The sequence below is a fragment of the Molothrus ater genome, chromosome 2 (assembly GCF_012460135.2).
Source record: "Molothrus ater isolate BHLD 08-10-18 breed brown headed cowbird chromosome 2, BPBGC_Mater_1.1, whole genome shotgun sequence".
Classification (NCBI taxonomy): Eukaryota; Metazoa; Chordata; class Aves; order Passeriformes; family Icteridae; genus Molothrus; species Molothrus ater.
Genome location: NC_050479.2, coordinates 88493445 through 88506006, shown reverse-complemented (window position 1 = coordinate 88506006; position 12562 = coordinate 88493445). Strand labels below are relative to the sequence as shown.

The 12562-nt window shown below is 41.1% G+C and overlaps 1 protein-coding gene across 2 annotated transcripts in view; it reads right to left on the bottom strand.

The window, feature by feature from the left end:
• CLCN1 (chloride voltage-gated channel 1) overlaps window positions 1–12562 on the bottom strand; it is a 56057-nt gene that overhangs the window by 4752 nt on the left and 38743 nt on the right. For both annotated transcript variants that reach the window (XM_036406313.1, XM_036406307.2), the window contains exons 9-19: window positions 11037–11121; window positions 8500–8601; window positions 7115–7199; window positions 6508–6657; window positions 5016–5085; window positions 3636–3746; window positions 3297–3510; window positions 2465–2598; window positions 1749–1960; window positions 1524–1629; window positions 32–114 (exon numbers count right to left, since the gene is read on the bottom strand). In XM_036406313.1, the coding sequence (XP_036262206.1) occupies window positions 32–114; window positions 1524–1629; window positions 1749–1960; window positions 2465–2598; window positions 3297–3510; window positions 3636–3746; window positions 5016–5085; window positions 6508–6657; window positions 7115–7199; window positions 8500–8601; window positions 11037–11121 (1352 nt within the window). The remainder of the gene's footprint in view (window positions 1–31; window positions 115–1523; window positions 1630–1748; window positions 1961–2464; window positions 2599–3296; window positions 3511–3635; window positions 3747–5015; window positions 5086–6507; window positions 6658–7114; window positions 7200–8499; window positions 8602–11036; window positions 11122–12562) is intronic.

Here is a 12562-nt window from a genome sequence, read left to right as displayed (position 1 = left end):
GAGGTACTACCAGGCTCTGTGTAGCCCTAACCTGGATGGTGCTCTCTGTTTCCTGTGGACGGCTGCAATGGCACAAAAGCTGCTGGATCAGTTTCCTCAGACTCCTGAAACTGCCTGAAGGATGAGAACAAACACGTGGATAAGAGAGAAGAACAAGTGAGAGACAAAAATACAAAGCCCCACACCTAATGCATCCTCTTAGCCAAGGCAGGCTGGGAAATGCTATGAGGGACATGATAGAGCTGGGCTGGTCACAATCTGGCATTCAGTTTGTAAGATGGTGTCTGGGACATTCCAGAAAGAATATTACCATGCAACAAAACGTTTCAACAAACTGGATGTGACAGGTGCCAAGGGGTGAGGAGTCCATGCGTTCTGCCAGAAGTGGAATGATGGGAATAGAAAAGATCAGAATTATACTCCCAGCCAAGGAGTAAGCAAAGAGGAGGATACAGGGCCTGGTGCTGTTGTGAGCAAGGCTGTAGAGGAAGTTTGGTCAGAAACAGTGATAGCTGTGAGCCAAACTAAAAAAAGAAAAGCAAGGTCTCATGAATTCATTCCTGTTCCACTTCCTTTGTCATTCCTGGGTCACCCAGTTCTAGTTTCATGTAAAATGTTTCACACACTGTCCTGGTTTTCATTTGTGGTTCTTTTTCTGCTTTGGTAGGATAGGTGGATGGCTACCCCACCACTTCCCTGCTCTAGAAGCATAAAGTGGATTTTTCTATGCCTTAAAGGTTTAGTCACACATGAGGGGTGTTAATGAACCAGAATGTGCTATATGTTCTAGTACATGTAATGCTTGGGTGCCTAAAAGCATGAGCTAAAGCCCTATCCTCTGTACTCATTCTCAAGACTGGGCTACATCACTGTGCTTACTCACTCTTTGCATATTTCAGGATGCATAAAGGATAAAAACAACCCACCATCCTGCATCACATATACATGAAAAATAAATCAGCAATGAGCTATGAGTACAGTCTTAAAAGCAAAGCTAATACAGAGCTGGGTGTGACGCAGAAGAGCACAATACATCAATGTTTGTCCATCACATTGATGCAGCTGAATCAAAGAGATGTGTGTCCAAGGGAGGAGCCTTTCAGTTTTGGAGATGGGTGAGTAACAGCCTAAGCTACTCAAAAACTTAGTGCAAAACATGTTTAGCTCTCAGGCTGCTTTCCCCAGGGAGATTCACTCACGTAGTGAAGGAGCAAAAGATGGGACCATTCTATGCAGACTGCAGAAAATGTCCAAGGAGTTGTTATTGCAAAGAATGGAGTGGGGAGACAGAGAGAGTCCATCCTTAGTGGGCCTAATTATTCCATGCTGCCTGAGCGATCACAAAAGAAGGTATCTCCTGGTACATTACACTGATGTTGGGGTGCACTAACAAAGTGTCCTTCAGGAACAGCAGAGAAAGCTCCTCCTCAGTCTCTGGGAAGCGAGCCCCTCACACAGGCAGATACACACAGCTTCCCCAAGCTGGCTGGGATGTGGTTGAGCCATGACAGAAGTTACCATACCTGGATGCTGCTGGGGCTCCAAGGTTTCAGGCATTTGTTTAAGAGGACTTGTTGGGCCATTTGGCTCCTCTGGGTAACTGGGAGTGGGACTTGGAGGCCGAGGCAGCTGTTACAGAAAGGAGAGAAAATAAAGTCCACCTTGTGCCCTCTATTTCTCAGCCTCCCCAAATGCCTAACTGCTTCCAAGCAGTCTCTGTGTTGCAGTCTTCCACTTCCCTCCCTCACCTCTCCCTTCTCTGCATCCTCATCCTCATCGACATAAGCAAAAGATTCGTGCTTCAGCTTGGGCAGGTTTGCCCAGGGTCCATTGTAGGGTGCCTCGTTCAGCTTCTGCTGCCTTTCTCTGTTGAGGAGCCGCCGCCGCTCTGGGCTGATGTGTGCCTGGAGGAGAGCCTGCAGCTCCGACCGCTCCACGGACCCCAGCAGGATCATGGACTCTGCGCAACACAGAGCAGGGAAGCCATTAAACCACGCCCAGGTTTTGAAATTCCCCTTCCACACATCACCCCTTCTTCCTTCCAGCCTCTTCTAGGTGCTTAGGCTTGTACTATCTAGAGCTGTACCAGAGTGACTGACCTGCCCTGTGGTGGCTCCTAGGCTGTGGGGCTGTGGGAAGGGACCTTGCTGTCCTGAGCTGTGCCACCCCACACATGCTCTTGGCTCATGCAGGATCCCAGGTGGGCCCTGTTGTCACAGTTCAGTCTGGAGACTTCCCACACACCTCCCTTATGTGCTGGATCTGCTTCACTGCCCACACTCCAGCTTCCCTGTCTGGCCAGCTGAAATAGCCATCTGCCATACATCATCCACAGTGGGAGATTTTTGGGATTTTTTTTTAATGTGGTGGGTCACACTGCCTGCTTCACACCATGTAATTTGAAAGCTAGTTTCTCCAAGCTGAGACAGTCTTCAGGAAGGACCAGTTTCTCCACATTGCCTACCTGGCGAGTCCACCAAAGGCAAAGATTTCACTGTGGTGCTTTGGAGTACCTCTTGCAAGTCTCGATATTTACAGTTGGAGGAAACAAATTTCACATCTTGGACCATAATATCCTCAACAAAGATATTGTATTTGCTGCGCATTTGGGGAGAATAAGAGGAAGAGTTATCATATTAAAATGCCAAGCACATAAATTCTCTAAAGAAATACCCAAATGACTACTTTTTTAAAAAGTGCTCAAAATACAGCTGCCAAATGATCTTCTGTGAGAGTAACCAGAGGACTTTGCAAGAGGATAAATACAGCTTAACTGGATTTCCATTACAGTTGTATTTCACTCCGTTACCCCTCCCCATAACATACACACATGCAAACATGTATTTATAGATGGTTTTTATATACATACCCATGTGTATGATATATACTAGAGAGGGGAAGATGTTTATAGGAATAACTGAGTTTTGCTTCAAGCAAAATATCCAAATAAAGTATTTCAAACATTTGCTCATTTGCTGAGGAAAAATATCCAAACCCCACTGAATTTAGATAAATGAGACTCCTGAATTTTAAATTTTTAAGATGAAGCAACTTGGAAGTATTAATACAAATTCAGTAACATTGCAGGTCATTCAAACTTGTGCTTTCAGTGAAAAAAAGAAGAGGACTTTTCTCCATTTTTGTGTATGAAACCTAATTCTACCCCAACACTTGTTTTTTTCTTACTGCAGGCCTTCTTAATTCCTTTGTAGTACTGGACCCTTTTCATAACCTTTTATTCCCCTGTGGTCTTAACCCTCTCCTGCTGTATTTTCTTGCCTGTTTTGCTACTATACCTTATGTGATTCCAGCCCAGGTCTGGCAGGTAGGGCAACTTCTTCACCTGGATGATGCTATCGTAGAGGCTGGGCTGCAAACTCTGGGCCACCATGTTGGCAAGGATGACAGCCACCATCATGGGCAGGATGTGAGAGATCTGACCCGTCAGCTCGAAGCAGATGACAGCAGTGGAGACAGTGTGACTCACCGCTCCTGTCAAAGCTGCTGCACCTTTCCCAGGTAGGAAAAGGAATAGGGAGAGAAGAAGACTGTCATATAGAAACAGCATGTCATGTCAACGAGGAAAATTACAGCAGTGGGACCAGGTGAGGAAAAAGGAAGGTGTGGAGGCTCACCAATGACAGCATACCCTCCAGGTAAGATTTGGTAGAGAATGTCGTCAAAGAGGATCCCGTTGGGAAAAAGCGATGCCATGATTTCCCCAATGAGACGTCCAAATGCAGCACCTGAAAAATATCACTGACAGTTATGGAGTTAACATTTAAGGAACATCCAGTCTGTGTTGTGCAAGCACTTGGGTATTTTCTAACAGAAACGAAGCCTAAACTTACATTATAATGACATTGGTAACTGAAGAGTAGTTCTCAGTTACAAAATACAGAAGTTAGACTAAAAGAGGAAAAAAGGGTACTAAGATTGGTAAATACAGTTGACCCCTCATTCATTCACTTGGGCACACCAGGCACAGCAGTAGCTGTGATTCCCAGGCTGGAGGGCATATTCTCAGGCTGTGTACAATGTCAGTCCAGATCACAGTTACGGCCCTTTAGACTCTCATACTGTGAATGTCTAAGCATTAGAATCCCAGCTCACAGAAGAGTTTTTGTGGGAGGGGACTTCAGGAGGTCTTGTTCTGACCCCTGCACAGAAAAGGGCTGATTTCAAAGTGAGATGTAGTACCATGTCTTGTTCAGACAGGTTACAAGTCTGCAAGGATCTCTTGGACTGGTGGACACAAAACAGTACAGTGTTCCAGAACTGTATCCAAAATGCTGAATGCATAGAAACAGACAATTTCTTTGCATTGCTGTCTAGGTCTTTTCCTAATACAGCCCTGATGTTGGTTAGCCTTCATCACTGCAAGGGCATGGTTACTGCCTCATGTTCAGTTGCTGCCTGCCAGAACTCGGAGGTCCTTAGAGCACCCTATTTCATTTGAGAGTTATGGGTACTGAATACTGAACATCATGAGCTTGTATAGCTCAGTCTAACGTAGCCTCTCTTTCTAGACATTAACATCACGTTATTGTGATTTTTTTGTTGTTATTGGAATTAAAACCAGTTAAAAGTCAATAAACTTTTTATGCTATCACATTTCAATCAGAAAAAAGGAGTTAGATTACATTGCAGGTACTAGTTTTGAGGTTATCTCTTCTGGCTGGCTTTCAAGGGTGAAAGGAGCAACTACTATTAATTATAGGATATAAGTGAAGAGGCATAGAGATAAGAAGGCCATGGCTCAGCATGTATCCCCAAGTGTGGCCTTCCTTATGGAAAAGGGTGGGGATTACCTACTTGGCATTTGGTTTTGGGGGGTTGAGGAAATGTCAAAAGCAGACCCAGAGGCTGGTCTATGGACTGCTAATCAGGTTGTCATCGACAGCAAGTGATGACTCCTCATATGCTAGATGAACCCTGCTGGGTGTGTAGGCAGTGTCTCTCCTATTCTCTCCCCCTGTCAGATGAATGTGCTGCAAAACAAAATTGAAACTCACCTAATACGAAAACAGGCATGAAGCCTCCACAGGGGATTGGCATCGTGGTGGCAATAACAGCCATGCAGAACTAGAACAGAGGCAGAGGGTACAGTTGTTACTGAGCAGCAGTAGCATTTCCTGCTGCCCCACTCTGTGCCCAGCCTGGCTACAGAGACCAAAAGGCTGTGGAGGTGTAGTACTGCTAACTGAGCACTGTCTTTGCAGTACCAAACCTGGCCAAATACAGCTGAAAACTGATTATACTTCAGTGGAGAATCAGGCCAGGCCTTTGCCCAGAGTCATAATAGCAGTTTCTTGTTTATGTGGTCTATCCCAATGCTGAATTTATCCAGAAGAAAATCAAGAGCATCTTATCTAGTGAGTAGAGAAAGCCTTTAGTTAGCAGGACAATGCCAATGAATCTAGTGACTCAGGGTACAGCTCCTCCAAAGGCAAACAGATGGACTCAGACATACCCTGTCCACTCCTCTTCTCCTCTCCTCTTTTCTTCAAGTAAACAAGACCTTTTCTGCTTGGTACACTGTAATAAGAATTATCACAGAAGGAGAACCCTTAACTACCTGTCAGAAATTGATAGAGTGTTTTACTTTAGGTGGAAACAGTTCTGTCAATCAGTCATTGATAGCTGTTCTTGATCTACCGAAATTTTCAACTGACATTGCAAGGTGGCCTCAGCTCTTCTTCCCCTTTGCAATAAGTAAATAATAAAAGAATTAGCACTTATTCTATGATATTTTTAAATCTATCTATCTATCTATGTATCTTTCATCTTAGGAAAACCTCCTTCTTGTACTTTTGTTTTGAACATTGGAATGATGTTTCCTTCTTTCAAGTGTCTTTTTTTTTTTGCTCTGTCCTATGCCAATTACACAGCTGATCCTTTCAAGGCTGAACAGTTGCAACTTCCACAGATGATGTCAGCTCAGAATTTTTAATCTGCTGTTGCTGTCGGGGATGTGAGCAAAACTGTTTCCAACTGAATTTCTCCATCAAGTTTTGATGGACTGCTAACAAATCCTTGAGTCTCACACAGCTATAGATTGTGCTTGCATATTCCTATTTGTCTCCTATATGAAGTCAGGAATATCAAATAGACTGTATTTAGACCTCATGTAGATAAAACATAAATTATCTGAGAGCTTTTTAGTCAAGTATTTATTCTGTTGGAAATTGAGAAATCTTTCCTGATTTAGTTTTCCCTACCACCTACTCCACAGTGGACACCAAAGGTCATTCAGCAGGATGAGGAGAATGACCTAGGGAGCAGAAAAGGTCACTATATTAAGGAAACTATTCCCTAATAATTTTGGTCATTCAAGGTGGACAAACATCACATCAGAAGATGTAGGAATCCATTGCAGCTGTAGTGCTTCATTCAATACCCAGGAACTCCTCATTGGCGCTTCACAAACTGCTTTACAGAAGGGAAGGACATTCAAAGGACATTGAGTCTGAGTGGAGAAGGGTTATGGTGAGCTGGGCTTCCTACCTTCACGAGGAAGAAGAGCAGGATGGTGACAAAGACGCTGACTTTAGGATGGATCCAGGCAGCTGATTTCCCTAGGATCTGGGTGTCCCCAGAGTGTTTGATCCAGGTATAGTTATCAAAGAGAGTGCTGATGGCTTCCCGTGGCATCAACTAAACAGCAAAAAAACAGGTATGAGTCATGAGATCAGATGGAGTAAATATTTTATCTCTATTGCAAGGAAGTGGAGGAGATTTTTACTGTAGGAATTCATGACTATGAGACTTAATTCACATTTCTAATCTGCAGGAAGAGAGACAGAACTTTACTCAACAGGTGAAGAGATAATTACTTTTACACACAGGGTAACATCTCCCTTATTATTTGCTTAGAGGAGTGGATAATTACTTTTACACATGGGGTAACATCTTTCTTATTATTTGCTTAGAAGAGTGCACCTTTTCAAGTTTTCTATGAAAGAGGTAGCAGAGATCATATGGTGCCTCCTCAGTCCAAACTCCTCCCATATCGTTCTTCCCTTTTCCCTGACACAAGGTTATTGGGGCAGAGGATAAGGAGATAACGTTCCAAAGAACTGCACAGAATTGATAATAGGGTTTCCAGTCTCACCTCTCCCGCCATGAACTGCCCAAATCCGTGAGGAAACGTCACAGACGCTATACAGAAGGTTATAACAGCAGGGTATATCAGTCGGCTGCAAAGGAAGAAAGTTATCACAATGTGGCCTCACATTCTGTTCTTGCAGCACTATCACTTCAGGACTAGGAATGCTGTTTCTGTGAAGCTCTCTGTATTTGTATCCATTGTTTTGGAGTGCTGTTAGCAGCAGTTCAATGCCCTGCTCCACTGTGACACTTCACAAGCACTGAGACAACATGAGCCTTAACTGCTTCCCCGTGCTGGACTAATCCTGTCATGTGTCCCTTGGCAAGTTACTGTTTCCTACAGGAAGCATTGGCTGAGATTTGGGAAGACAAAATATAACCTTTAATTTGATTCAGTCTAAGGACCTAAAAATTTTGAGAAATCAGTGAAAAGTAATTCCCACTTTTCAGGCTTTGCTCTATTTCTGTATTAACTTGATTTGATAGCCCTGCAGCTGTTTGTGGGTAAGGCTACATGATGAGGAAAGACATTTTTCCTTCCATGTAAGAAAGTAAGCTAATTTGAACTTCTGTTTATTTAGTGGTTTTCTTCTGGTCAGGCCTGTGAGTGGAAAAGAAATAAAGTCCTCCATGCCTCTCAACTTCAAAAATTCTCATAGTATCAGATAGTTTTCTGTAAAGAGACTGAAGACATTTACAGCTAGCCACCATTTCTTATCTTGTTCAATTTATGAACTTTGGAGGTTAGGACTCTGTTAGAGAGGGGAAAACAGTATCTTCAAGTGTCCTGTAAAAACTTTATTGTCAAGACTTTTATTTCATTTTTTCATTTCTCTTCCATGCTGCATTCCACACCATTTGGTTACTATCAGTTTCAGCTTTTGCCTGATAAGAATGGAGCACATTCCTTACATTTATGCCAACACTTTGATTAAAAACGAAATTACATATTTTAAAAACATAGTTAGATTTCAGTTGTGTGTAATTTTCCTAAAATATAAATAATGTTGAATTTTTCACAGATCCTAAAAATCCCAAACAAACCAGAAACAGCATGATTTTAAAAAGCATGATCATTGACTTTCTAAATAAAAATATTTTCCGTCCAATGAATAGTTTGCCTTATCCTCTTAACAAATATTGCAGACTCTCCCTTCCAAATCAAGAAGCTATTTGAAACTATGGAGGCTGAGCAAAAGGAAAATCCAGTGCAGGAAAAATTCTCTTGATGTTTGCAGAGATCTTTCTCTCATACAGGAGCAGTTTCTCATATTTTTCATCTTACACATAAAATAGGTCTGCTGTCTTCCAGAAAGCATTTGCTACTATCCAGTACCAGTAGGGTGTAAGAATCTGGTCACTAAAGAGAATATCTTCACAAGTACTCACTATTTGGTGAGAAATTGGCTCAGGGCTTTATGACGTCGGATGCCCAGGACCACTTGGCGGTTGAGATAAACAAAAAAGGCTCCAAGGAATCCAGAACATATGCTAAAATGGAGAAAAAGAAACAAAATCATGCCAAAAAACAGATAATACACAAACCATCAACCAAGAAAATGAGTTTAAGTGGTTTAATCTTTAGCTGCTCGTGTAGTCTTTTGAATGTCAGCTGGAGGGTTACTCCTGCAGCAGCTCATTTGAAGATATTGACTCCCTGATGAAAGAGGAGAAATTATCTTGGACCTTTGTCATGCATACTACCATTTTACCAATTCTCTCTTGCTAACAGGGGAAAATCTATAAAATACTTTATAAAAAGAAACTGACAGTTCTCAGTGGGGGCTCATGAAGAGCAACGGGGCGAAGAGCAATATTGTCAGAATTTAAACATCAGGTTGGAACAGAAAATAGTAAAAATGAGGGGAGTTTTGAGTCTGATTCAGTAAAATTATACACCTACAACAATTACTAATAGTGATAGGAACTCTTGTGCCTAAAGCAAAGTATATCATCTCTATGATCCTAATAACTTAGGCTTATGCTCCTGATTTTAATAAAGTAAGAAAAAAAGTGTAGTTGTCTAAGAATTGGTGTGATCCTAAGGCTCTGGAGCTTAATGAGACTTGGATAAATAGGACCTAATACTTGAACATGAAAAGAAAAGGAAGAATGAAAAAAGACTGCATTTAGAATTGGTAAGGGGAAGCTTTTTTTAGGTGGCAAGCAATCATCCACATAATACTGAGGGTAAACAGTTAATATTTTCATTCTATTAATTTCTAAAATTAATGGACTTCTGCTTTGTTATATATTATGCATGCTTTTGCCAAATCTCATTCAATGAATTATTTAGTATACTTAGAACATTGTACGTTGAAAATAATCCTGCTTTATCATTTAAAAATTGCAGAGAAACACATTTAAACTAAATATAAATCTTTTCACAGACAAACATTTTCAATGAATTACTCTTCAATATTTTAAGCCAGCACTGATTAAAACAGTGTTTAAAATAGACCAGTCCCTTAGGCAATATAAGCCTAAAGACTGCACATTCAACTGAATTGCTCTATAATATTTTATATTAAAATATAGGTCTCTCCATTCCTGTCTATCATTTTATCAATAAACAGGAAGTGCTCCTTCTGTACAGATTATGCAAATTAACATTTGGTGACACAGAAAAACAAGATCTACCCACTGATAGTGCTTGTCCCACCTGAAAGTGAAGAAATATGTTGGGTAGAAAGAATGTTCAACTTTGAGACTTGAGAGAATTTGGAGCATTCCAAGTTGGTAGACTTTATCCAAGACTATCCAAGCCTTTGGGGTTGTTTTTTATTTTAGAGACCACGCTGGACACCCAGGCATTGAAAGCATTTTGCACTTGACATATATTTATTTCCTAGCTTATGTGCAATGCTGAAAAAAGCCAGCTCTGTCAACTCTGTCCAAAACATAGTGACAAGAAGTTTTGTATTCTAACAACCAGCTGTAAAACCACAAGAATTATGTTTTTCCTTGCCAATCTAAACCAGTAGATTCCTCCAAGTTCATTAGGCAAGTCTGTTTAAGGGGAAGAACAAAGTGAATACATGTTGCTAGCAAAAGCTCCTATGTATTCACAGATTTTTCACTATAGCTGATGTCTTTAAAAACCCCACTTGATTTCATATTCAAGTAAATTAGTAGGAGAGCAGCCTACTAAAATAGGCTGGAAAACCTCAAACCTCAAATTTCTAGTCTTGGATGGAGGTCTTGCAAGAGAATATGTTCACAACACCAGAACAGGCGTTTGTTCCTACAGTGTATTCCTTTCATTACTGCTCTGATTTCCCTGGAGCCTCCCTCAAGCTCTAACCACAGATTTTTGCCCACAGCAATTCCAAATTCATCTTTTCTCTAGTATTTCCCAATTTTCATTTTTCTTAAGCTTATTCTTTCATTTCCTCCAAATTAACCAAATTATTCTCACTGAATCCAATTACTGTTGATCACCCTTGTCACCATGCCAGGTGTACCAACCTCTCTCAAAAAGGATAATCAGTCTGAGCTTGTGAAAAGGAAACTTCAGGTTAAACCTTTTGTTCCATCTTTGTCATGTGAAATGGCCATACTTGTTGGATCAGTTCATTTGGGGATAATATGAAAACAGTTAAAGGGCCATTCAGTAAATTTATTTCCAGAATTTTGACCAAGTTAGACTTACTTTTTTTCTTTTTCTTTTTTACCTCCAAGCTTAATTTCTGGAAAAGATACATGGAAAGGAAATAAAAAACACTTTAATAATACCCATCTTTCTTTCCTTAGCAATTGTGATACATGGGCACCATTTCTGAAGGAAGAATTCCAACAAATAGAAGCCTTATTTGCCACAACAAAAGTGACTAAAAGTGATGTTTGTAACTTTTTGGCAGAAGAATTCCTAACACAGATCATATTGTAACCTTTGTAGAGCAAGGTGTCAGTTTCCAGGAACTCACCCTATTATAGCAAATGCTGGCAGCTCTTGCAGGTCAAAGGGGAAATCCATGCGGAAGTTTGTTCTGAACAGGGCTGTGATGGTAACTGTGAGAGAAGAAAGGTAGAGGAGGAAAGAAAATAATGAGGTGAGAAGTTAAACACAATAAAAGCTAGGGTAGGGACAAGGAAACTTGTTTATACATGCTCCTGTGTGGTTTTCCTGTGTGTTTATATACATTATTACAGATTGGCAGACTGCTCTGATTTAGTAGGTTCTATTTCTGAGCACTTGCAACCCTAGCACTCTAGATGGTCTAGGTTTGCTTTCAGAGAATGTATGCATTATTTTTAGCAACAATCCCTGATTTTTACAGGGTTTTCTTTTCTTTATTGTCTCCTATCATCCATCCACTACAAGAAAAAAAAGCTCTTCCTGTATCCTTACTGACTGAGAGGTCTCTTTGCTGAGGCAGGCAGTGCCTGCATAGCTGAGGAAGCTGTATCCCTTCTTACAGTTGGGATTGCCTTCCAGAAACAAAACTCAGATATTCACTGAAGTTACAGCTTCAAAATTTTTGACTGGTACCAAAACTTAAAAATGAAAAGCTTAGAAATCAGAGATGTAAAAGATCAACTAAGCCCCATGTTCTCCAGCTCACCCCTCCTGGTAGTGCTGCTCTGCTACAATGCAATGTTCAAAACTGAGCTGCTTTTTTCTGGAGGTGCATTATTATGGGGAAACAATAAACATCTGTGTGCCAACAGGTGAAGGATAAATCAGCAATTTAATACAGAGTGGAAGTGCAGCTGAATGAGGAGGGCTATAAATCCCCACTTGTCCTGGATGAAGGAATTATTTGTTCAATGAGGAAATAAAAGAAGCAGTGAAAATCTAGCATATGATAATAACAGGAAGAATTAAGTACTTTTTATTTGGTCAGACAGAACTAGGTTTAGAGTATTAATTAAATGAGGTCTCAGTGGATTATGTTACCTAAGATAGCTAAGCCTAAAACTGTATTCTACTATCCAAATTGGGAAGATCTTGCTCCCTTGTCTCTTCCCCCTGCTCCTTTCCTCCTGGCTGTACTATTGTTCCCCTCTCCCATTGGGCCCACTCTGACACATCACAGCCTTCTGTGAGCTCCTTTGCCTCATTAAAACCTGCCAGAAAACCTATCTGCTCTTTCCCTGGATTACTCCTTTGCCAAGGAAGTGAGCTGAATCGAGGGGAACAACAGACCCAGGTGGCACCAGTGAGGCTTAGAAGAACACTCAGGGATGGAAGATGGTGAAAAGCAGGGTGCCCTCTCTTTTGTTAGATCAGCCCAAGAAAGCGATCATCTCAATTCAGTTTTAGGAAATAGTCCATGCCACTAAATGGCAGAGCATTAAAAAGTATAGTGAACTCATTTTCAAAGAGTTTTGCTACAGAATGGCAAAGATGACCAGAGGAAAGGAAAACAGGCACAGCATTTAGTCTGGGTCTTTCTTAGTTGCATCTCTACTCCCACAGGTGAGAAAGAGATTTCCACGGAGAGATTCA